This window comes from Mytilus californianus, unplaced genomic scaffold (assembly GCF_021869535.1).
Source record: "Mytilus californianus isolate M0D057914Y unplaced genomic scaffold, xbMytCali1.0.p SCAF_4, whole genome shotgun sequence".
Lineage (NCBI taxonomy): Eukaryota > Metazoa > Mollusca > Bivalvia > Mytilida > Mytilidae > Mytilus > Mytilus californianus.
The window spans coordinates 61,645,218-61,672,963 of NW_026262690.1; the positions used below are offsets into that span (position 1 = coordinate 61,645,218).

The following is a 27,746-nucleotide window of genomic DNA, read 5'->3' on the forward strand; positions in this document are numbered from 1 at the left end:
ACTTCTTTGCCATTTATAGCCTACAATTTGTTGTTTTTACCTAGGATAGGTGTAATTTGATGTAGAGCTAAATATTCCACTGAAACCAGTGCTGATGACAGTTTGAACTTACAGAGAGGTGATAGCTTTTGCTTAGCATTTGAACCCTCACTGTGCGATGAACAACAAATATGTGCATTTATTTTGTTTCTCAAGTGTGTGTAGAGACTCTTGCCCATTCCATGATTTAACAGAGTCTACTGAGATTTATACAATGTACTTGTGAAGTAATGTTGTAATGGTCTATTTCAGTATGATTGTAGACTGATTAATGAATAAGAGCTAAAGGTGAGCATCATATTATTTTATCCAACAAGGTATATTTCTTGCCACATAATTTCGAAATCCCTAACTTCACTCATTAATTTTTCATTGTAAATTTTGAACCAACAACACTCATTTACTAACTCTTCCACATAGGAGGTGCAAAAAATCAGAAAACAAAATGAGCATGTGATTCAAGAGACAACCACATGAAACTAATTTTAGGGGGTTACACAACTCAACAACATCATCATTTCAGTCTTTTTATCAATTCATTGGTTTACATATATATTGAAATAATGACATTATTTTTATACATAATTTGTATATTTTGTAAAATATAAATACAAATCTAATTTATAATTCGATGTTAAAAATTTGATGACATAGCATTCTAAAAATAAATATGGAAGACAAGAATGTATAAATATAAAAATATCAATACCGCACTGTATGTAGAAAAGATCAGTTATTTCTTCCTACATGTGACTTTATTTGCTTAAAAATTTTAATGACCTGGTCCAATGATATATGTACATATATACTTCACAATGATAATTCAGTTAGAAAATGTATAAATGCATAAATGTGAATCAGTGCCATGTATATTCTTAATGAAAGATTTTTAAACAACATATTTACTGAGGAAAATAATTCATGTTCAGTAATAAGTTTTGAGAATCTTGATAACAGATCTATCTTTAGTTTTAATCTTAAAATTTATTATACCTAACAATTCTTAATATTTGTGTAAAATCACTTTTCGATGGACATATTATTGAGTTTCAAGTTGGGATTTTCAAGAAAGTCCCTGAGTGTTATGCAAAAGAAGTAATTTTTTCTCAAGTTTCAAAGGCCAAAATAGGTGTGTGTAATATTCATGAATGCATTTTATGCACACCAAAAGACAGTAGCTTTAATAGTATGCAAATGAATTCCCCCCCCCCCCCCCACCAATACATACACAAAAACAGAACCCAATACACTAGTATTAAATTTTAGGTAAACTGGACAAGAAGAGTATTGAGACAATAAAGAGTTGCCAAATAGGCAAGACCTATTTAAGTGCTACCGTTACAATTGCTGGTATCATTTTTATTAAATAAATGGAGGTTGATGCCCCCGCTTGCATATAACAGATGACAAGACATTCTGCTGCATTGCAAACAAAATATTTCTTTATATATAATAATTGTATTTTAACCCCCAAGTCAGTGGTAGTCTTTGTGTTCCACAATCTCTAGTTTTCTATTTCGTGTATTTGACTGCTGTTTTCGTCTTAATTATTTTGGCCATGAATTCATTTGTCCATAGACTAATGATTTATATGGCCCTTTCGGTTTTTTCTTTTGTCAAAATTGTCTTTTGCATTTGTTTCTTTTAACATTGTGGTGAAATTTTAACTAATTTAAAATTCATAAATGACTGAAATGTAATAGTGCATCGCAACTAAACTTATGTTAGTCAGTGGTTGTCGTTTTTTGCTGTATATCATAGTAATTTTTTTGTACATAAATCACGTCATTCATTTTCTTGTCTGAATTGTTATATATTCTTCATTTCGGGGCCGTTTATAGCTTACTATGTGGTATGGGTTTTGCTTATTGTTGAAGGCCGTACGGTGACCTATAGTTGTTAAGTTCTATGTCATTTGGTCTCTGCTGGAGAGTTATCTCATTAGCAATCACACCACATCTTCTTATTTTTATATTACACATGTTAAATTACAAATTGTATAAACTGTGTAACAAGTTGGAACCCTTTAAAATGGAGAGATTAACAAAAAGGCCATACAGTAACTAGAATGGCTTTTATAGTGTGCAATGACTGAAATAATTCTTCTGAAAGCTTTCAAAGACCCTGACCCCTACAAATAAGAAACAAACTACAGTACACACATCATAACAAAAACCTATACACATATTTTTAGATTTGGCACTTAAGATTTAGGCAAGAAGTAGTTATTTTGCATTCTAATTGTTTTAAATTGAACTATGTAAATGTTGTTCAATACCTGATTTTATTTTATTTATAGTTTCAACCTTGAATTTAAAAAAGAATCCACTATCTCAGAATAGACTAAAGTACAATATCAAATATAGCAAACAATAATATCTTTACTATAAAAATAGATGTATATCAAGTATACATAAATCTTGTTTCCTCTATGAAGAAATTGTTCCATAAATTACTATTCATTCTCAAGGAATTTCAATAAATCTTATAATGAATAAAAGAATTTACATGAATAAATGTATGATTTTGCAATCAAATTAATATTAAAACAAGATTCCAATGTGGACGGATGATGATAAACAAATACTGGTAAACAATGATAAATATTGCACTATAAACATGTATACAATTTGGTGTCTTTTACTAACAGGGTTGATGATTTAAGTCTGTTCTAAATGCATAGTTATTACAAATGCTTTATTTTTACAGAAAAAATAAAATTGTTGATTAAATGTATATAGCATAAATTGTACATGATTCAATTTGCTTCAGGTGCTTATCTCTCCTTATCCAAAAAATACATAACAATATGTATATATATGTGAAAAAAATTCACAAAATTAGCTATAGTTCATTTGTTCCAAGAATCTTATACTTTGCAAAGATTTGTTCAGATAAACATTTCAGTTTATAATGTGAGTTTTTCTCTCTTATGTAGCACATTAATGGAACAATTGTGATTTCCTTAACAGCATGTGAAATTGGAAATACATGCAAGAGGCTTATTATGCTTTTTTAATGCAAAATAATGAAATAACGAAAGGTAAAATGTGCAAGGAGAGGAAAGGTTCTGACATAACTTTACAAACTTTAATAATGGCAAACATACACAGGGCTTGTTTCAGCAAAAATAGATACAAGACAGCATATCATCACCCCAAAGATCTGCATCAATACACTGAGCATTTGAAGACTATGTTGCATAAGATTTCGAAAGAACAAGCAGTTTGTTTACATCTTTATAGAAACCATTTCCTCTCCTTAGGTTTATTTTTGAAACCTATGCAAATCAACCCTAGCTAAGAGGTCACTGATTTTGTTTTCATAACCAAATAAAATATTTTTAAGATTTTTTTAAAGGAATAAAGTCTTCTACTTCAATTCTAACAAAATTCTTAATATGTTACTGGTTAATATCACGAATCTGTGTTATCCATACAGGTGACATAAATTGTTTACTTTACTGTACTTTTGATAAGTCTTTCAACTTCAAAAGAATGTAAATTATGTCAGCTGAAATGGTTGTATAACAACCGATTAATAATAACAAGATGCCCCCCTGGAAGTTTATTATAATCATTGTGACCTCATGAGAGATGAATGCAGTTGACCCATGCAAACAAATGTTTATAAATGACGATTATGTATTGTGTTTAGGAAGGCCAAAACTATGTATTATAACAAGAAAAAAAGTAAAGAATTAATTTAATTTCAAAATGTTTAGACTCATTAAGAATGTAAAACTTTGTTTGTATTTTTCATCATAAACAGTTTAAGTAAAAAAAATGGGGAATGTGTCCATGGGACACAGATGATGCCCCCGCTTGCATATCATATAAAGTTATAAAGGGACATAACTGAAGAACGGTAAAAGTGACGCTACCCAAATTTGTACTTGATCTGAGTTTTGTGGTAATAAGTATTGTGTATAAGTTTCATAAAATTTGGTTGAGGCAAACTTAAGTTAGAGAACAGAAACGATAAATTCAGCAAATTTTCCATTTGTAAAGGGGCACAACCCTAGAACAGTAAAAGTGACACCACCAAAATTCAAACTTGATCTGTATTTTGTGGTAATAAGCGTTGTGTGTAAGTTCATAACATTTGGTTGAGGCTAACTTAAGTTAGAGAACAGAAACGAAAAATTCAGTAATTTTTCCATTTGTAAAGGGGCATAACTCTAGAACGGTTAAAGTGACACCACCAAAATTCAAACTTGATCTGTGTTTTGTGGTAATGAGCATTGTGTATAAGTTTCATAAAATTTGGAGGAGGCAAACTTAAGTTAGAGAACGGAAACCAACTTTGGGATGTACGGACGGACGGACAAGGGTAAAACTTAATACCCCTCTGCTACAGCAAGGGCATAAAAAAATTGAATTTTGTATTCTATGGGTGGATCAAAATTATATAATTATGAATAGTCTTGTTCTTCCCAAACACATGGATACCCTATCATGCAAGATGTAAATCTATTAGTACAAGATTCAGACAGCACTACAAGGTTCTTCAACGAAATAATTGTAAGGAGGTGGATTTCTGTTTGCTGATGCTGTACGTGGAAAGGTGGATAGAAATTCTTCATGGTATATAGAGTTAGTATCATCTGAAATATCAATATCTATCACATTATCAAATCCTCCCATCCACAAGTCATTTGTTGATGCCGAAAGATCTTTAAACTTGTATTTGCCTGTCTTCCTGTAAATATAAATGAATATACTTCATAAAAGACTGCATACATTTACCTTTTTCAAAGGATATCTTCAAATTAAACATAATAAAGCATCTATTGTTCTAAGTCTGCCCAAATAATCATGATTGCATTAGTTCAAATAGATTAATCGTAAATTATATTCTTTCAATAATTGTAACTAACTAACTCGGTACAGGTGTGGAGGATTAATAAATTGTTACAAACAAACAGGAAAAGTTTGTGAAGGATGTACATGTAGGTATTGAAAGCAAATTAATTTCAAACAACTGTTTTAAAATTTTGTATGATAGTCAAAGAAATTTCAATATTCTACATCAAAACCTAAAAGTATTAATCTATCAAATAAAATATCTCAGACTTTTCACAAGACATAAGTTTGTCAAATATTTCAATGATAACATGTTTATGACTTCACAGTGACATAACATAAACACTTCTGCACTAAAGTGATAAGACTATAATATCCTTCTCTTTAACATGTAATAAACAAAATTAACATAATTTTAATTAAATTGTTGTAGAATTTTAGATTGTAGCAATCATTTAACAAGAGTGAAATGTCTCGCCTTCTTTACTAACCATTGATTTTATGTTGATAGTCCTAAATATAAAGCTTTACTACAAGTAACATATAAACTTAACATGATCCAAGAAAATGAGGTCAAAACGAGAAATACATGTACACCTTACAATCATTCAATAAACCGAACATAGCTGACCTATTGCTTATAGTTTCTAAGAAAACAGTCTGAACCATGAAAATGAGGTCGAGGTCAGATTTACCATGCCAGACATGTACACCTTACAATCAATGTATGCATTTAATATAGTTGACCTATTGCTTATAGTATCTAAGAAACAAACTTAACCATGAAAACTTAACATTGACCAATGAACCATGAAAATGAGGTCAAGGTCAGATGATACCTGCCAGACAGACATATACACCTTACAATCTTTCCATACAAAAAATATAGTTGATCTATTGCTTATAGTTGAAGAAAAAAAGACCAAAACACAAAAACTTCACACTAAGAAATGGACCATGAAAATGAGGTCAAGGTCAAATAAAACCTGCAAGACTGACATGTACATCATAAAATATTTCCATACACCAAATATAGTTGACCTATTGCATATAGTATTAGAAAAAAAGACCAAAATTCAAAAACTTACTTTGACCACTGAACCATGAAAATGACACCTACCAGTTGGACAGGTACACCTTACAATCATTCCATATACCAAATATAGTAGTCACTGAACCATCAAAATGAGGTCAAGGACAATGGACATATGACAGACGGAAACTTCGTAACATAAGGCATCTATATATAAAGTTTGAAGCATCCAGGTCTTCTAGCTTCTAAAATATAAAGCTTTTAAGAAGTCAGCTAACGCCGCTGCCCGATCACTATCCCTATGTCGAGCTTTCTGCGACAAAAGTCACAGGCTCGACAAAAATCAAATAATATCTCTAATCATATCTCCTGCTTTGGCAATAATTTTCACCTTTTTTTTTTCTTTTTTCTACTTTTCAAAACTCAATTGGCGATTTGGCAATTTTTCAGTCATAACTAATATCTTTAATGCAGTAAATTAGGTGTCCCTTTAAACAATTTGAATCTATTCTCAAGATCAGGCCATGTTTTGCAGTTCAAGCAAATAGTATAAATGCTTCAAGATGGCGAAAACAGATAAAACATGTAAAACACATAATGGTATTATGTTGCAGAAAGCTGTAAAATTCTGACATTTTCTGCACTGATGAAGCAATGAATCAATGAAAGAAATTCCTATGCAAACTCTCTGTTTAAGGCATGTCAGTTGCGATTTTTATAGAAAATATTGCAATTATTTGTGGGTAAAATAATGGTATATTATTATTTTACCCACAAATAATTGCAATATTTTCTATATAATATACCATTATTTTACCCACAACCACCCATCCCCCTCTTAAATTTTGTTTACATGATAAAGTCAGTGTTAATTGAAAGCTTTTGTCATCACTGATATTGGTTGACCTACTTGGTTTAACAATCATGCTATTGCTAGAGTTTCTAAATAATTAATTAAATTTTTTCTGTTTTTCTTACTAAGTCACCACTAATCAGAAGCTTAGGATTCCATCCAAAAATTGTGAATAATATTTTTTAAAATAGTTGTTTTTCAAAGACCAACCTACTTTATTCCTTTAACATTTGTATTTCTTGTGTACAGCCCACCTGTCAGCTGTATATTTTGTGAACATTAAATATATATAAACATCTTAATTCAATGTGTATGACATATCTAAATATTTGTATTTCAGCATATCAATTAAGTATTTTATCTGTACAGTAGTGCATATTTTAGTAAAAAAAACATTTAGCGTATTTTAGCATTTGTATTTTATTTGAGTAGCACATTCATTATTCTAAGAAAGAAGATGTTTATAAAATATATTTTGATCTTTATCATACAAGCTATTTTTATAATGCATTTATGATTTTATGGTTAGAAAATATTATATGTTTTTTTTTCAATATCAGAGCAGTATCAACATGAGGCACCAATATAATCTTACTGATAAAGCTCTGCTCTTGGTTTTATATTGGTTGAGGGTTGAAACAGTGTGTGATATTGAAAAAGTCATATCTTATACACTTTACACGTTACACAGATTAGGTAGGTAAAAAAGCCTATGCAACTGCAACTTATATTGATATCATCATGTATGGCTGTATGGCTGATACAGAACGATTGCCATTAACTGTATTACACCAATAACTTACTTGTATTTACTTTTAAGTATATGATAAAATGTATTAGATTGTGCAACATAATGTTATAAAGGGAAGTGAAATAAAGTGTATTATAGATACATGCAAAGTGAGAATGCTAATTCAAGGACGATATATCAAATAACTGCAACCATGATTTACTGAAATAGGAAAATCATTTACACAAATCCATTGGTAATTCTGACTTCAAATGCATTAAGCAATGGCTAAATAAATAATAAGTCATGCCTTACAATGAAGATCACTAAGGGTTGTGTAAGAACATCAAATTTATTCTCATATCTAAATTTAATAGTCATTTTAAAGCTCAGTAAATTATAAAACACTTTTAAAATGGATTTGTAAAATAAAAATTACTTACAAGAATTTCTAAATAAATGGAATAATATAACAAAGTAAACAGATTTGAAAATTACAGAAAACTACTTGGATACATTCTAAATAACTGATATAACTAACATAGCAAAGCTAAAGACCTAAGCTCCGGAGAAAAAGGCTATACATACAAATTCAAAATTTCCTGAGTCCTCTGCATTCCCCGGTCTTCAAAAATAAAATAAATGTAAGCAATTTTGGAAAATTAAATAAAACAAATGTAACAAAACAGGTTAGTAAGTGATGTGTGGAATCTGAAATGATTAATCAGGAATCAGAACAAAAATCCTGAACCAAAGAACTGAAAATAGAATCATGCTGTACCTAGATATCCATTTCTTTTGATATTGACGACCTAAAACAAAATCATATCTTCATAGAACTGTATTGGTGACATCTTGATTTAAAATTTACCTTCATGAAGTAATATACACCTTGTAAATTTGCAACAGTATTCTAAAGCATCCAGAATTCAATTGACCATGTGATTATTTGAAAAGACCTATTTTTTCTATGAGAAGCAATCATCGTTACTTTGACAAACATCTGAAAACACTTATATTAATTCTTTGGAAACTTTTATTCTTTAAAATGATCTTAATAAAGTTTTCCCATTACTTTGAACAACACATTTTTTCCAAACTAAAGTTAATACATGTGTAACTCAAGTTTTGATTTAGTCTTTAAAAAAAAATGAAAATCTTATCACCATTTTAATTATAGTCCGCATACCTTAATAACTGTGCATGTGATATGGAAAAACACCCAAAATCTGTGAACAAAGATGTCTGCACTTTTTGTAACATTAATTGAAATAAATATATATTTGGATCTGTTTTCATAAGAGATATCTTTTCAATAAATAGTTTTTTTATCAAAGGTGTTAAATTTATCCTATAGATGTTATCAATAACAACAACAAACATAATCTAACGCTCCTTCTTGTCAACAGAATCTGTAGTTTAAACTGTGAACAAGAAAAATGTTCACTTTTAATACTACCATTCTTTATAAAATGTGTAGACAGGACATGCAAGCAGATTTAAGACTAAACATAAAGTTGAGGAAGCATTGCCATTTTACCTCATGCCACATTTTGATGTACCGGTAATAAAATCTAAATTGTATCATACCTTTTCCTCCCAAAAAAGCTTTTGATTGAATCCTTGAAGTGACTTTTCTTTTTTAACTTGGACACATCTTCTGTTGACCGGGATATATTTTCAATTGAAGATTTTTCTCCTTTCTTTTTTAATGGAGAGTAAACGGGGATTTTTGTTTCTTTAACACTTCCTGTTTTTGAAGATTTACTGTCTGTAGGACTCTGTGGAGGTGTAGGAATTTTGGATTTATATGACGAATCAAACACTGGAACACTAAATCGTCCATTGACTTGTGGCAATTTTCTAGCTGTTCCTTCACGACTCCTCAATTGAGAAGCAGAAAAAGTTGCCTCCTTTGGAGGTGCAATGTTAAATGCATCCATTTGTCTTGCTTTAAGTGACAATGGTTTAGTCATTCTCTTGTCTGATTCTCCTGTAAAAATACTTAACTGATTTTTATCAGATTCAGAATTAATTGTTTCTGGTTTTCTAAATTCTTCTGGAGGCTTTTGACCTTGAACAAAAGAATGCCTTCTTTCACTTCCACTGTCAATCTCTTCACTTTTTACCTCAGTAGGATTAGTGCTAGCCACAGTTTTTCTCCTTTCAGGTTTCATAGGGACTAAATTTTCAGGTCTCATTTTTCTGTCTCTTTTTGTACTTTTTTCTTCACTTGACAATTTTTCACTTTCTTCACCTTTTGCACTAAGATTCTGATCATGTGTTGAACTACCACTAATGGTATGATCAAGAGACAAAGACTCTGTTAGTGACTGTTCTTCATGATCAGAATCCATTTGATAAACTTTTGATCGTGATTGAGAAACACTTGCTTCACTTTCAATTGTCACTGGCTCTGGTGACGATGTATCTGAATTTTCTAATACTTCTTGCATTCTTGATACATTTTGGTTTTCTGATACTGGTTTCCTGTCACGATAATCATCATCATATTCATAATCATCTTCATCCTCCTCCTCCTCATCATCATCTCCAAATATTCCATAATCTTCTACTTGATCTGTATTTTTTGGAGGAAGTTTTGGTGGTTCATTTTTAATGTCTATGTTTTCCTCTACAGAACTTGATGCCAGAGGCCTGAATGGAGGATCGTTTGCATATGGATGGTTTTCCTCATAATTATCTTGTCTCTGTTTATCTAAATCTGCTTTTTGTCGTTCAGCTAACAGTTTCTGAAGAGACATGTGTAAATCATTCCTTGCTCTACCTTCTCCAGGCTGCCCTCGTGGTGAATTCAGTTGACTCTGACGATAAAGTCTTTCTTGGTGGCTTTCCTTTCTTTCATAAATATCTGGAGAAAATTCATTACGCCCTCTCTGATAAGAGTCTTCCTGATTAAAATTTCCAGAATTTGTGAAACTTTTTGCAAACATTTCACGTCTTTCAATATCTGCATGTGAGAAATCAATGGAGGATGCTGGTCGCATCTGTCGTCTGCTAGGTTGTTTCTTTCTAGGAACAGCTTGATCATCAAAACTATCATGACTTGATAAACCACCAATAGGTAAATGAGGGGTAAGAGGTCTAAGATAGTTTGAATTTGGCAGTGGTAGACTTTTCTGACTATCTGGTCTCTTACGTATCTTAATCTTACGTGCTGGCTTATCTTGACTCCTTTCAGGACTTTTTGTTGGAATTTTTGTTAAACTTGAGTACATTTTCTGTCCATTTTGATATGGCATGTATGCAGGTACATGACGAACGTTACCAAAGTAATCATGGTACTCTGGTACACTTAGATCAGGATGACTTCCAAATGCATGAACATTAGGCCTCATTGGATTCACTGCAGGTCCATTATGAAAATGTTCACCGGTCTGTTCTCTTTCCCTTCGGTCTCTTAGCACCTGTAGGACATACCTGTCAAATAGATAAATGATGGACTTTACTTTCTTTATTATCAAGACAAAAATATACAAACAGCCTGTAAACTATTGTGAATGGCTTGAAATTTCAAAGTAAAATTAAATTGGATTCAAAACACAAATGTCTGGGTTGTAATACTTATATTTGTAATTTGAAAAGCTATATAAATGGTTAATAGTATTTGAAATGCTTGAGGGAGCATCTAAATGTATTTGAATGAGTTAATAACACAAAATGGATAACCTCAATAAAGGATGCTGCTAAAATGGACCAAATTTTACCATCTGGAAAATCTACAAAAAAATATTTAAATGTATAGATGTGATGTTCACATCTCAACGTATAAAAAATGTATATGCAAATATCCAAAAAAGTTTGAATGTTCTGGGTTGAAAAATAAAGAAGGAGTAGATTACACAACACATTTACCCCTCTGCACTCCCCAAACATTTACCATACTATATGCCAGTTTAACACTTCATGCAAGATGACCAAAATATTTGTACATCTTCTATGAAACTGGATGAAGAATTTAAACTGATCTCTTAACATTTTTTACCCCTACTTTTTCCAAGTGTGAAAAGTGAAAATCATTAAATCAATTTCAGCTTGTTTCGTCATTTACAAAGGAAAAATGAATGTTTTTTTTATGTTAAGCAGGTGTTTTAATCAGGTACAGCTGTAATCTTGAGTTTTATAACACATATCTTCATGCAAATTTATCTATAATAACATCAGTGTCATCTATCCAATTAAAAAATGTATTTTATAAGAAATTGACCTCCTAGTAGTAGCAGGAGATGCTGCATGTCTTCCCATATCTTCACCATTAGAATGGATCCCACTATCTCTGGCACTAGACACTCGATTAGCTTCACAACTACTACCACTAGACTGTGATCTCACAGAGTTCCCACTATCTCTAGACCTAACAATAGAATTAAATACATTATAAGTGTCACTGCCATTCTTTAATATGATACAGATATCACTAACTTTTGACCTGAAACAGGAATATCTACAGCAGTCCCTTTCATTTGAGGCTATGCACATAGCATGAAAAATATTTCCATCTTGACTGACAGATTTCCTCTGAAAAACATTTACCTGAAATATTTATATAAACCACAATCTCAAGTGAGTAGTTTATTATTGGATATGTAGTTTAGATATATACACTGCAAATTCAGAAATTAAGGTGATGTTTTTGCTAATGCAGAAAATGCAGAAGAAAAGAACCAACAATAATTACAGCTTGCATTTAAATATATGGTTGGAATATTCTACTACTTTACAGGTGTCACAATAATAAACCTTACATTATGTATCTACATGATTTCAAAGATAATAAATTCAATAATTTGCTAACTATATTCTGAATTTACAGCATTTGCTATTGGCAGTAGTGATAAATGAAAGTTTGTCTAAATACAGAAATACCAGAAGGTCATACAATGGTTTAAGAAGGTATAAAAGTATGTTATCACTTACCGAGATATTGGGGGTTTACCGATGTTAAGAAACTGCATGGCACCTTCAAGGTCATCATTCATTGTATTAAGGAAGTTCTTTAACCTTGATAATGATGATTCTAAATAATATCTGTCTGGGTGGTCTGAACTGGTGAACTTTAACATATTCTGAAAAACAAAAATATTATTGCTCTTATCAGCATACAATATTATGATCAGTTGTTTGCTACAAGACATATGACTCATACCACATCTTCCTATATCTATATGGTATCAAATACCGGTTATACTTCTTTTTTTCCTTTAAATATTTGAATAACAGGGTTTAAATAGACTATTTCTGACCTTATGAATTCACAGAAATTCTATCAAAAAATGCTAAAAGATGAAATTGATAAATCTGTTGCAATGGGGCTAATAACAATGGTACTATAAAACAAACCTTTATAAGCAGTGAGTATTTAGGTATCTGTTGCAATGGAGCTAATAACAATGGTACTATACTGGATGAGGCTAAACATGAACTCTGAAAATATAAATATTCAATTACTGAACATATTTAATTTCCCTTAAAAGATAAACCTGAATATAAATCTTGTATACGAATTATATCAGTCAATATATAATACTAAAGTACAATACTAAAAACATACGTAACATACTCTTAGTAACAATCTTATAATTACCCTTCAAGATTTCTGCACCTTAGTAAGTTAATAAATACTTTTGTTTTAAGAGGGTAGCACAGTTAACAACAATATTGAAGTAAGTAAATCTGATTATCTCCCCCATGAACATGCTGAACTGGGATAGTGTTCTACAACTGTGTAAAATTCTATCAGTATCTACAAAGACCATTAGGAGGAGTTTGCTAACAAGGTACATGGACAGACAGAAAGAAGAAAAGAACAAACAGATGGATGTACAGACTGATCTCTCTTATGTAAATAGGGTGTAAACTATTTTATTGATAAGAAATCATACTTAAGATTTTAGTTTAGTTATCAAATATCATCATTATCCTGATCAAATGCTTTTTCTTAAAATTATATATCTTGTGATTACTTTAAAGACAAAAAGTAAAGCACTGACTTGGGTAAAGGTTGATTTTATTCTGTAAACTTGAGAAAAGTATCTTAAAAGTTTACTGCAGTATAATGTAAAATTCTGAACAAAATTGAACATACACATGTATTTAATTGATACATGACACGTACAATATTTCTAAAAATGGTCTTCAGCTCCAATTTGTTGTATACCTTTTAGTGCAACGTTTATTGATAAACAAATTGAACCTATTTTCGTGTTCTGCGGATTCATTATTATTTGTGGAGTACCAATTTTCCTGGAATTCATGGGGAATATAAGTGTTCAATGAGGTAAACATTCCTTATAGGATTGTATGCAATTTTTGGCAAATCCTTGAAAACAAGTATCCAAGATCCCCCAAAAATTGATAAACACAAAAATAAATGAATCCTCACCTTTTTATTTTCTGTTTGTAAATCCAATGTTCATTTTATAAAAACTGTGAATGGGACAATGAGCTAGTTAAAAGAAATATAAAACTAGTTACCCTCATAATATCCCTGAATCTTGCTGACTGAGCAAACCATAGGTTCATACTGTTGATAACTGATGGGAATTCTGTGATATAATCTTTATACAAAGCTAAACCATCTATCTGTAAATACAAAATTAATAATACTTGAAGTCAAGTGATCTGTAATTATGGGTTATCTCCCCTTTACTGAGACATGTGACTTTATTATAAATAACATCTGATGTGTTTAACTTAGGAAAAAAAGCCAGAGTTCATAATAAGTTGAAACAATCTATCATATGGCTGTACAAAGATAATGCATTCTGTTGATTTTGCAAACAACTTGACAATCCATATCAAAATAGTGACAAGTTAGTGTAGTCTGAACAGTTGGATGTTAACCAGCTAAATAAAAACTCGGTCACAAACTTCCAGTCTAATGAAAAACACTTGGGGAACTTATTTTTGTCTATTATAAGATTCATCAAAACCATGAATTTTAATGTCCAATGAAATTTATAGTTTTATCGATGTCCACTCATACAGGCTTAAAAAAACAATGTAAAAAACCAACTACTCAAAGTTTTTTAAAAATAGATTTTAAAATAGTTAATGCTTTTGATGATATTTGTTTTTCTTACATTTTGTGGATCGGTTAATCTAACATACAAATCTCCCATAATCCCACTGTATTTCCATTTTAACAAACGTTCTTCCATTTTCCTGAGCATTATACAATGTTGTTCATAAATATGTGGAATGACTGGAGGAAACATTTCAGATAGTTCTCTAGAACTCATTAATTCTTCTTGTCGTAAAGTGTTCATGTAGCCATCTATAATTGTCCATAAGTGTGAACAGTAACTTTTTTCAGCATCCACCATTTCTTGTGCTATCTTCTCCCTTTGTACTGAAACAATAAATACTATGGATTTCATTTATGAGACATGACATTGGTTTTTTTCAAGAAACATCTAGCCAATTGTTTGTGTTTCAAACATCAATTCAATTGGAATTTTTTTTAGAGCTGGGCAAAATAAAAGTACATGACATTTTTTTTTCAAATAAAACTGTTTATGTATCCATTACAAGAAAAACTTCAGGTTCACTAGTACATTTTTGAACTATATTCTTATAAAATCTGTAATGGTGTGCAAAGATAGAGCAGAAGTGATATACATGATATACACAACAAATCACCAATTAAAAGTAAAATTCTTTATTCATCAAAATATAACTTTTCAACCTATTTTTGAACTATAGTTTCATTCAACTTGGTATAACTTTTTTTTAAAGTATTGACAACAGCCTTCAAAAATTGTTTAAAACAAACATTGACCTCAATAAAATTATTTTTATCAATAAGACCACTTATATGCCTCATCAAAAGACAGTAATTGTTTATAATCACATAAACAGACATACATCTAAGTAAGATACAATGTACATAATCTATACAGTACTGGAAAAGAATACCAACTAACAAATTGAATTCATATTAAACTTGATGCAAATGAGTTACCATTGATCAGCTACTTTTAATAAACAGCTGCGCCATGAGTGCATGATACGCCCAACACTTTTTCAAAGAATAAAGTTCAATAACTTCTAATTGTCATATCATAAATTCATGATAACTAAAGGGAGGTTATCTTAATAGATATAAACCAGTCACCAAATTTCATGAAAACTGCTGAAAGCATTTTTGAGTTATTGTCTGAAAACTGGAAAACCCCCCTTTTTTTAATGAATAAAACCCCATAACTCGGAAACATAAAATCTAAAATTTATAAAAATCGAAAGGGAGCTCATGGCAATAGATATAAACAATTCACCAAAGTTTCTTGCAAATTGGTGAAAGCCTTTTTGAGTTATTGTCCGAAAACTAGAAAATCCCCCTATGTTAATGAAACAAGACTGCACACGCTGAAATGTCTCGCCTTCTTTACTAATCATTGATATTATGTTGATAGTCCTAAATATAAAGCTTTATTACAACTGTCACATAAACTTAACATTAACCAAGTAAACTAAACATTGACCAATGAACCATGAAAATAAGGTCAAGGTCAGTTGAACCATGCTAGGCAGGCATGTACAGCTAACAATTCTTCCATACAACAAATATAGTTGACCTATTGCTTATAGTTTAAGAAAAACAGACAAAAACACAAAAACTTAACACTGAGCAATGAACCTTGAAAATGAGGTCAAGGTCAAATAAAACCTGCGTGACTGACATATAGATCATAAAATATTTCCATACACCAAATATAGTTGAACTATTGCATATAGTATTAGAAAAAAAGACAAAAACTCAAAAACTTTACTTTGACCACTGAACCATGAAAATGAGGTCAAGGTCAGATGACACCTGCCAGCTAGACATGTACACCTTACAATCATTCCATACACCAAATATAGTTGAACTATTGCATATAGTATTAGAAAAAAAGACAAAAACTCAAAAACTTAACTTTGACCACTGAACCATGAAAATGAGGTCAAGGTCAGATGACACCTGCCAGCTAGACATGTACACCTTACAATCATTCCATACACCAAATATAGAAGACCTATTGCATACAGTATAAGAAAAAACAGACCAAAACACAAAAACTTAACTATAACCACTGAACCATGAAAATGAGGTCAAGGTCAGATGACACCTGCCAGCTAGACATGTACACCTTACAATCATTCCATACACCAAATATAGAAGACCTATTGCATACAGTATAAGAAAAACAGACCAAAACACAAAAACTTAACTATAACCACTGAACCATGAAAATGAGGTCAAGGTCAGATGACACCTGCCAGTTGGACATGTACACCTTACAGTCCTTCCATACACCGAATATACTAGACCTATTGCTTATAGTATCTGAGATATGGACTTGACCACGAAAACTTAACCTTGTTCACTGATCCATGAAATGAGGTCGAGGTCAAGTGAAAACTGTCTGACGGGCATGAGGACCTTGCAAGGTACGCACATACCAAATATAGTTATCCTATTACTTATAATAAGAGAGAATTTAACATTACAAAAAATCTGAACTTTTTTTTCAAGTAGTCACTGAACCATGAAAACGAGGTCAAGGACATTGGACATGTGACTGACGGAAACTTCGTAACATGAGGCATCCATATACAAAGTATGAAGCATCCAGGTCTTCCATCTTCTAAAATATAAAGCTTTTAAGAAGTTAGCTAACGCCGCCGCCGCCGCCGTAGCCGCCGCCGCCACCGCCGCCGGATCGCTATCCCTATGTCGAGCTTTCTGCGACAAAAGTCGCAGGCTCGACAAAAAAACCCAAAACTCGGAAACTTAAAATCTTAAATTTATAAAAAATGAAAGGGAGCTCACATCAATAGATATAAATAATTCACCAAAGTTTCATGCGAATTGGTTCAAGCGTTTTTGAGTTATTGTCCGACATGTTGACGACGGACGACAGTATACCATAATACGTCCCGTAAATAAGTAATATCATATGGCTTTTTCAATATCACATCCGTATCAACCCAAGAGCTCTGCTCGAGGGATTATATTGGTTGAGGGTTGATACGGTGTGTGATATTGAAAACGCCATATCATATACACTTTATTATATACATATACCTCACGTAGATGTTTTTTATGGGACATGACGTCATACAGATAAGGAGGTTTGAAATTACGTCATACAGATTAGGGGTTTGATAAAGCCTTTTCACTGCAATCGATGACGTGATGTCATACAGATTAAAGGTGTGATAAAGCCTTTGCAACCGTGCTGATATCGATATCATCACGGGTGGTTGATACAGCACGATTGCCAATGATTGTATTACACATACAATTTATCTGTATTTACTACTAAGTATATAATAAACGGGCATATAAAAATGAAGTTTTTTTATAAAGTTCTATGGAAGTATTTTGTTGTCATTGTATACTCAAGGTTGTAGCTCCTATTCTATAAGTTATTTCATTATTTTAACTTCTGTTCACATGTTGATGGTAGGATATTGCAAATGTAAATAATTAATGAAACTTGCATTCTTAGTTTGCAGAATTGGCATTTGTTCAAATTTTATTAGAGTTTGTCATTCTACAATTGCACGTAAAAACACACACATTGAAAAACTGTTATCTTATGTTGCATACGAAACATGGAAAATTGATGAAAACAATTACTGGAAAACTTCCACTAAGTGTTTTCATACTTAGAGAGATGTAATGGTATCAATTTAAGAACTGCAATGAAATGTGAAAGGAAAGTTAGTACATATTCAATACTTTATAACTTCTATGATATCTTGAAGCCATTAGCAATGGTGTGTTAAAGGTCAAGTCCTATGGAATAGGCAATGCATATAAGGTGACACAGTTAGTGCTTGGAAATGCTAAGTTTTAATTTTGAATTTTAGCCATAAATTAGAGAATTTTTAAGATAGCTCATCATATTGACGACTGTTAAAACAGGCAATCATTATTACTAATTAATAAAAATTCATGGATATTATTTTGTAATATAAGAAATACTTCTGCTGTTATGTATTTAGATAAAGATAGAACCATCAACCATATTAAGTAACCTTGAACAACAATGTGTATAATTGTAAATAAGACATGTGTCCTGGAATAATAATAATAATCTCGCAAAATTAAACCATTAAAACCCACACAACCTTAAATGTATAGGTTTTGAATAAAAAACATATTTTGTATTTCTGATTTTAACTGTAAAGCGTATTGAAAAGCGGACACCTGATGGGTGTATCGGTTTCATACCAAGATATAATAATCAGTTTTATACGATAGCTTCCAATAATTTAGGAGGGGTCTTTGAGCAATTTGATTTTTTTGGTAAGGCATTACAGATACAGGATATCCAATTCATGGTATCATGGTATAATACAAATAGAAGCATCATGCATGAAAACTAAACTATATATGAAAAACATGCAAGAGTATTACCTTCTTCCATAAGCTGTTCGTGTGGTGGGATTTTCTGTTGTGCAAATGGGCGTGTCTCCTGATAATCTGTGACAATGAAGGTGAAACTGAACAGGTGTTAATTAGCAAACCAACATTAAAAGCATGCATTGGAATATAAGTATAACAACATGATGGCTATTAAGGTAAGATAGTGGTGATGTTCCCTGTTGTGATAAATAGGACAAGGGGCATTAATATCTGTATCTAACCCAAAATAATTATCTGCACTAGTAGGACTTAAAATGAAGAAACAAGATAGTTGATTAAATTCTCTTACATCTGTCAAGGACATACGAAGAAAGTATGAAGGAAATTTTTTGTTTATTTAGCCATATTTGGGTCAAATATGTTCCGTAATGCCATTTGTCCTTTAATTCTAATCTGTGCATTTTAACCATTAACTTAAAATAAAGAAACTGATATGAACATTTAAACACTAAACAAGCTAACAAATATGTGATGTAAAATATTTATATTTCAATCAAAAGGATTTTAAACTCCTAATCAAAATATGTATGTATACAGATTAAAATTCCATTATTTAAATCCACCTGAATACTTTTTCATTTATTTCCACACATTTTTCACAACGAAATCAAATTAGTTATAATTTTAGATAAATATATTCTATATCTTATGTATATATATATATATATATATATATATATATATATATATATGAATCTTTTCTGATTTCTTTGCAACTTACAGCTTGATTCTTTCACTGCTACAGGAAATGGAGGCATCTGAAATTGTAATGCCATAAAACTATCAAGAAGTTGTAATTATATATGTCCTGTTTTGACAGCTGCAAATTTTCACAATCCAAAAATATTTATTTGACAGAAACTTGACCATTAGTTTAAACCTCAGAAAAGCAACTGTAAGAGGGAAAACTAAACATTTTTTAATAATATTTCTGTTTTAATATTTTGTTTTTCACTTTTCAATACTTATTTAAAATAATCATAATGTTATACAGTGAAACCTAAACCTGTCTATTCCAAACTTCTTAAAGGTCAGCGGATCATGTTTGTTTTAGACCCGGGTTCTGCTTTTACAGGTTAAAAATATATTAATGTTGGTATGTACAGGGACTTTGCATCAAGTCAGGTTTAGTCTAGTTGGACTGTATTCAATATTATAAATTGCAGTTTTAAATAAAGACACATTAAAATAACTATTTTTCTAGTACAGCATCAAGAAGTTTTACCATACCAATTTATAGTTATTGTGGAAATCAAAAATAACTACTGTTATGGTTTTATTAACAACAGGAATAAAATTGCCCAATAAAATTTATACATATATATATATGCAAAATATATCCATAAATGTGTGTGCATTAAAAATATGCTAAAAGAAAGATAATAAATCATGAAACTGTAAAATCAGGCTTTACACATTAAATTGGTGGGAATGTGATAAAGTTAAGCTGAGTTATCTACCCTGACCTACCTTGGACATTCTGACAGCTTCCTCCTCATCACTGGTAGATACTGACATGTCTAGATGTAAACACTTCTCATGTAGAGCCTGAGACAAATTCAAACTCTTACAAGCTAATGCTGTTATGGATTGGTTATCTTCTTCAATATCTGTATAATTATAGAAGCATCATGGATACATAAGTAGTTTTGTAAACTTTATTGATTTTTAGTAGAGGCTACAAGCTTTTGTGACAGATACTGGGTTGTTTTGTTTGTTTGTTGTTGTTTTTTTGTTCTCATGATAAAACCTTCCTCATAAAAAGCAAGGCAACTATACAGTTAAATGTAATGAGCTGTAAAGTTTTATACAAGAACTAGAGTTGTGGCATAAATAATTTTCAACATACAATCTGAGTTTATCATTTATATTTTTTTGTTGGGAGAAGGCATAATGCAATTTCAAAATCTCTAAATTAATTTGTGGTCACAGATACTTTTTTTTGTTAATGTATAGAAAATATAATTGAATCAATATATATATCTATATGTTATGCTGTCTATCACAATAATTTGCCTTATTTATATATATTACACCACATCCCTTCTGTTCAAATACAACCATATTTATAAACACACAAACTTTTCTGTTGCTGTTGCTGTAAGCTTGCTAGGTATGGATGAACCATTGGGGATACATCTTTTGTTGGACTAGGAGACCGCTTACTACGACCTGGTGCTGGGGATGACCTAGAAGACAAAAAAGTACCATCATTATAAAAATACTAAAACAATTGTCAAATTAATATTATCAGTATATTTTCATACTGGAAATTTGCATAAAACAACCCAGATGCACATTAGAAAATATTTGGAACAGGATAGACAGAAAAAATAAAACCTCCTCAATCTGCACTCCTATGAATTAATTTCATCTTATCATTCTTAATGTTTTGTTTATAGTAGCAGCAGCCATGATTAGATTTACGTCCTGGAAAGAATGATGATTAAAGCGAAGTTGATTTATTTGTACATTACCTGTTTTTATCAGAAATTCCACGTCTTTCAAGTTCTTCCTTAATAAAGTTTTTACTATTCCACTCCATACTGTTTACTTTTTCTTCTAAATTCTTCTGGGTGTCACTCACTTCATTCAACTGAGATGAAAAAGATTTGATGTCTTCCTACAATGAAAGAGGTAAAAAGGTATAGAAATATCTTCGAATACTATGCATATTATGTTTCAGTAACCAGAAATATATTTACATGCAGATTACTGTTTAATATCAAGTCTATTTCTCAAATGGAAACAATTCATGGGGACAATTGGATGTTAGTCTAATGTACATGCTTTACAGAAATAAATGTAATTGGATGTTAGTCAGATGCACATGCTTTACAGAAATAAATGTAATTGGATGTTAGTCAGATGTACATGCTTTACAGAAATAAATGTAATTGGATGTTAGTCAGATGTACATGCTTTACAGAAATAAATGTAATTGGATGTTAGTCAGGTGTACATGCTTTACAGAAATAAATGTAATTGGATGTTAGTCAGATGTACATGCTTTACAGATATAAATGTAATTGGATGTTAGTCTAATGTACATGCTTTACAGAAATAAATGTAGAAGTAACAGTCTATGACATACACTCAGGTTCAAAGGTAAAAGTCTACTTTGGATTTCAAATAGGCCTTTTAAAATTTTAACTAAAGAAATGTATTAAAAACTGTGATATTTTTTTCTTACTTTGCAGTATTCAAACTTACAATGTCCATAAAAATGTTTTGACTTAACATTAAAAACCTTTTAAACAGACGGGTCAACATATACATAAGTATTGTGACTGTTCTGTTGTACATTGAATGTCAATTGTCATGGATTACTGATATGCAATTGGTAAAAAAACCAAGTACATACTTTCCACTAATTTTATTCATTTGTAAATTTTGAAACCCATGAACCAATGATTTTTCAACTAACTATGAAAAATTATGACAAAAAAAAACTTTTACAGTATTTTTTTTTTTTTTATTTTCCGGTATAGACATAGCTCAGGAAACCATTATGCTTTTGTTGAGGGTAAATGGTCTATCATAAAACGTGATTTAAATATGCAAATATGCATTTCACATTTACTTATCAATAAAATAAATATATTCATCATGCCTTTAGGATTCCTCAAGTTAATCTTGTATTTCTCAGCAACAAATATATTTAAAAAAAATTTGATCCAACATATTAAACCTGATTATGAGGTTATTATGAATTAATTGGTTTCTTTTCATAGCTTGCTTATCCTTTTACACTTAAAGAAAATCCTTCAACTGCTAAGTTTTCTAATCACTCAGAACTATTTGTAATTCTTAAGGCTTTTCACCCATGAAAAGATTGTTTTCATCCTTTAGTTGATCGATACAAAGGTTCATAAATAGTTCAGAAAATTATCAATAAATCAAAATTACCATTTTAACCATCAATATCTAATTGTACAATCATGTATAAAATGGTTTCTTTTAACTTATTTTCCACACATAAAATAACAAGCATTCTGTGAGTATTGCCTGGCAATACATAGTCCCCAACCGGTTAAAAATTCATTGTACTGGAATAAAATGCTAACTTGATCTATAACTTGTCATGGTGTAAACTAAATAACAAATATCAAGTCAATATCTTCAAACATGACGAAAAATTATGTGGAAAATGTCCAAGGACCATAACTCTGCACAAAAACTTCAGACCTGAACCAAATTTGAACTTGATCTGTAACTTGTCATGATAAAACTATACACCATTTATCAAAGCAATATCTTCAAGCATGACGAAAAAAAGTGAGGAAGACTGATTATTTGAGTGAATTTTCTAAGTCCAAGGACCATAACTCTGCACAAAATTATCAGACCAGAACAAAATTCGAACTTGATCTGTGGCAGTAAGTTATTTAACTTGATGTGTAAACAAATACATTGGTTCAAGGACCATAACTCTGCACAAAATCATTAGTCCAAGGACCATAACTCTGCACAAAATCATTAGACCGGACCAAAATTTGAACTTGATCTGTAACTTGTCATGATATAACTGTATATCAATCATCAAATCAATATCTTCAAGCATGACAAAAAAAAGTGTGGAAAACTGATTATTTGAGTGGATTTTCTTAGTTCAAGGACCATAACTCTGCACAAAATCGTCAGACCAGAACAAAATTCGAACTTGATCTGTAACTTGCAGGGATGGGCACGATTACTGACAAATGTAATCGATTAATAATCGATTACATGAAGGTATTTTGTGCAATCGATTAATAATCGATTACTCAGATTTTTTTATGTAATCGATTGCAATCGATTACTTTATCAAAAGTAATTACATTACTTTTCGGTTACTGTCAATTACTTGAATCAAAATTTAAAAAAAAAATAAAGTAAGTTAAACACAATTATGTTGATCAACGTTTGTATAGTGGAAATTTAGAACTTTACCAAAAAACAGCATTTAAAGCATTGATTCCAAATTATGAGTTGACAGTTGTTATCTAGATGGAATCTCTTATTGAGGATCAGAATTATTAAAAAGATCTTGAAATTTTGACTTTCAACATGAATTAGAGATGACATCGCATTCCATCAATCACTTATATATATATGTTTAAAGTTTTTTTAATAATTTTGCTTTCGTACTGACTTAAGTTAGCTTTTTTGTTTTTATTCATTAAAAGCAGGTATATTTTAGCATGGTTATTTACAATGTAGGAAGTTTTCTCTGAAGAAAATATAAAAAGTAGAGTTATTAATTAGTTCAGCTAATTTTAAAGATCAAAATTTATAATTATAATGACAGACATGATTTAATCCTTTTGTTGGATAACCACCTTAATTATAGGTTATAAAACTGCCAATGGAGTACAATTTATAACCTGGGGCAAAATAATGTAAATCTCCATCTTAATTAGACAAACAGTAATTGAAATAAAAACAAAGTATGTGTCTTATATAGTGATTAGAAGACTTTGATCATCTGATTAGTAAAGACAAGAAGTTTGTTAAGATTTTTTTACTCTCTAATAAAATTATAAACAGTATATATTTATAGTGTCAACGAGGGATACATGTATCTTTTTCTGAAAAGAATTTCAATGCATAGGCATTGGTTCATTGTTAAAAGGATTTTGTGTACTTTCTTATCTTTTATATACATGTATATCATAACATTATGAGAAATCAACTGTTTATCTATTCTAAGCTTAAATCTTATTGAAAATTATGCTTTTAGGAAATTTAATACAAATAAGCTTACTACTTTAAGGAAGTACAGAACTTAAGACACATTTCTTATTTTAAATCTATTTTCTTATTTTAATATAAAAGGTGTTGACTTATTGACAAGCACATAAATCCATTTGTTTCAAAAGCTAGATATAAAGTAAATTATGGTAGGGGATCTGGTTGATCATAATGCAGCTTGAGACAATAGATAGAAATATAAAGGCAGTTGATAAAATCTTTAAGTCATATCAGTACTTCAAAGTGATGAATACATACATGTTTTCATTTAAAATAGGTTATATTTCATCAAACTATTTTACTAAAGTAATCGAAATGTAATCGAAAGTAATCGATGATTACATCATGATTTTTGCTGTAATCGATTAAATTACGATTACATGTAATCGAAAATGTCTTCGATTACAGATTACTGTAGATTACTGGAAAAAATGTAATCAATTACAATCGATTACGATTACAGATTACGATTACCCCATCCCTGGTAACTTGTCATGATAAAACAATACACCAAATATCAAATCAATATCTTCAAGCACTAAGAAAAAATTGTGGAAAACTGATTAGCCAGACTGACGGATGGACAGACAGACAGACAGACAGAGTGCAAACCTAAAGTTCCCTTGGACTTCATCGGTAGGGGACTAATAAACAGGGGCAGAATAAGAGCTCTATCCCCTTCCTCATAAAGAATAAAAAGAGTCAAAGTGAAAACTAAGAAATTACCAATATAAATTAACAAATGTTTCAATTTGTTAAGATATAAAAACATTGGTCTCGTTTTCATTAAAACTCCTAGATCCACCACAGAAAGATACAACATATAATGTGCAATAACAAGTAAAGTATATGTATATGAAGTCAGATATGAAACATTGTACCAATTCATCAAAATGCTTAAAGACCACACAGGCAGAAGAAATAGTTTAACTTTTCTATTTCATTTTGGTCCACATCAGTGGTGTTTGACTTTTCCATTGTTTAGTCTTTTTCATTATTACAAGAGGAGTATAACATTTCATTAAGGGTACTGTTCATAAGGTAACTGTTTTCTTTTAAATTGTAATTCAGATTCTGATATAAATATAAATATTTTTTAGGTATACTGATGGAATGACTGGATATAAGCCAACATTTTCAAAGTTGCATTAGAATAATCATAACAGTTTTGTATTTCAATAGTAAACAGAATTGATGATTGCAATTACTTTCACTTTCATCATCAAGAACCTTCATTTTTTTCATAATCTATGTTCTGATTCTGGTAATTATTTAAATGCAATTCACTTACAGTCAATTTCCTAATGCATGCAGAGTAAGAGTTTGGTTGGCTTGCTTGCCTTGCTTGCTTTATTTTTAGCTAAATTTGATTATTTGATAGTGTCCAATCAAATTTAAGTATAAAGTATACAAGTTTAACTCTGCCTTTATATATTGTATTCAGATGTCAATCTTAATTACAATGCTTGAGCAAACATTAACACAAACAAGGCAAGCAAACCAACCAAACCTTTAACTTGCTCTTAGCATTATGATAACAGCTGTAAGCCACTGAGAAACTTACTCTTAACAGATTGACAGCACCAGTTAAATCTTTGACTTCCAGTTCATGTTGGTCTCGTTCACTGGTCATTTGTTGTTGTAGCTTTTGATCCCCAAACTGTATCTTAGCGAGCTCCTCCATGGCACTGGAGAACCCATGCTTCATTTCTTGTACCATTTCTTGGACCTGAAATACACAAAATTTTGAATGGATACTTTATTTCTGCATGATCCTTCATGGAATTTGGAAACCTATGCTTTATTATTTGAAATTGAAATATGATAGGAAAGGGGAACATAAGCTGTATCTTTGCTATGTTCTCAATACAACTGGAGAGCCTTTTCTGTACCATTTCTGAAACCTGATAAATCCCAATGAAAAATATAAAATTTCCTTTAAAGCCATCCATTGCACTGGTTTGGTTCATCTTGAGCACCTGCAATATTTACATCGTGTTTAACACCTTAGCATATCTAACCATAGCAGTGGAGACTAGGTCCTTACACCTGCCATGTTTTCTATTTTCATACAGGTAAATTTTAGGTTCAGTTATCTAAGAAGAACTACTCTGAAGGACTGAATTTTGTAATTCAAACAAATTCTACAACAACTTGGATTACTAGTTCACTCCTGCACTTTGATATACATTTACTTTAACTGTGCTGTTATAGGATTGACCCCCCCACCCCCAAATACCCCCTCTTTCCTACTGCGGCAATATTAGTGGACCTTTTCACAGTTACATTTGATTTCCAAAAACTCATTTCAAACCTGTTTGAATCTATTGAAATGTAAATATTATTTTTTGCCTTAAATCTACAAAACTTAGTCAATTATATTAAATGCTAATAAAATGCTCCGCCGGGCGCAGCTTGATACGACCGCAGAGGTCGAACCCTGAACAGTTGGGGCAAGTATGGACACAACATTCAAGCTTGATACAGCACTGAATTTGGATTGTGATTAGGTATTTGACACAGCATAGGTTTCTGACACAGAATGAATGTGGTCTAAGAACTTAAAAAATTTTAATTTACCTATTCAAACCATTTCATTATTATTTAAGGAATGACTGTAATATTTTTTCTGTCTATGAAGAAATAACATCAAAAATGTGGTGCACACTGAATAACCCGCGTAGCGGGTTATTTTAAAGTGTGCACCACATTTTTTATGTGTTATTTCGAATAGACAGATAAAATATTAGTCATTTCTTATAATTTATTTCCTAATTCCATTTTAAACCGGTGTAAATCATGAAAAAACGTTGATGACGTCAAGGTCACATGACAAAATTATGTCTATGATCTGATAAACAAAACAACGTCAGCCAATCGGAAGACATGTTACATCCAAAATTAAATTATTTGCTTATATATATATAAATCAGAAATAACCAATTTAAAATGGAAAATTTTAAAGAAAAAAAAAGGAAAAAAAAAAAATCCCTCCCCCAAATGTTTTGAACCCCCTTATGATTCATCACCCCCAAAATCAATCCCAGCCTTCCCTTTGTGTTATGGTACCTTGCAGTACAATTTCAAAGAGATCCTTACACAAGTTATTGTCT

At 30.9% G+C, this 27,746-nt stretch overlaps 1 protein-coding gene and 1 long non-coding RNA gene across 12 annotated transcripts in view; one reads left to right on the forward strand and one right to left on the reverse strand.

Moving 5' to 3' along the window:
* Positions 1-552: 552 nt before the first annotated feature.
* Positions 553-27,746, reverse strand: part of LOC127698553 (uncharacterized) — a 46,934-nt gene continuing 19,740 nt past the window's right edge. For 8 of the 11 annotated variants that reach the window (XM_052202048.1, XM_052202047.1, XM_052202044.1 and 5 more), the window contains 13 exons: positions 26,198-26,362; positions 21,378-21,523; positions 20,983-21,089; positions 20,371-20,510; positions 19,622-19,658; positions 18,892-18,957; positions 14,564-14,832; positions 13,956-14,063; positions 12,822-12,905; positions 12,399-12,547; positions 11,689-11,835; positions 9,051-10,901; positions 553-4,740 (listed from right to left, as the gene is read on the reverse strand). In XM_052202048.1, the coding sequence (XP_052058008.1) occupies positions 4,527-4,740; positions 9,051-10,901; positions 11,689-11,835; positions 12,399-12,547; positions 12,822-12,905; positions 13,956-14,063; positions 14,564-14,832; positions 18,892-18,957; positions 19,622-19,658; positions 20,371-20,510; positions 20,983-21,089; positions 21,378-21,523; positions 26,198-26,362 (3,483 nt within the window). In that variant the 3' untranslated portion in view covers positions 553-4,526. Of the gene's footprint in view, positions 4,741-8,048; positions 8,086-8,241; positions 8,273-9,050; positions 10,902-11,688; positions 11,836-12,398; positions 12,548-12,821; positions 12,906-13,955; positions 14,064-14,563; positions 14,833-18,891; positions 18,958-19,621; positions 19,659-20,370; positions 20,511-20,982; positions 21,090-21,377; positions 21,524-26,197; positions 26,363-27,746 lie in introns of all 11 variants that reach the window. The other 3 variants (XM_052202046.1, XM_052202050.1, XM_052202045.1) reach the window with 3 other exon arrangements.
* Positions 16,086-16,969, forward strand: LOC127698592 (uncharacterized). Its single transcript, XR_007980897.1, has 2 exons — positions 16,086-16,131; positions 16,279-16,969. It is a non-coding gene; the product is annotated as an uncharacterized LOC127698592 (long non-coding RNA).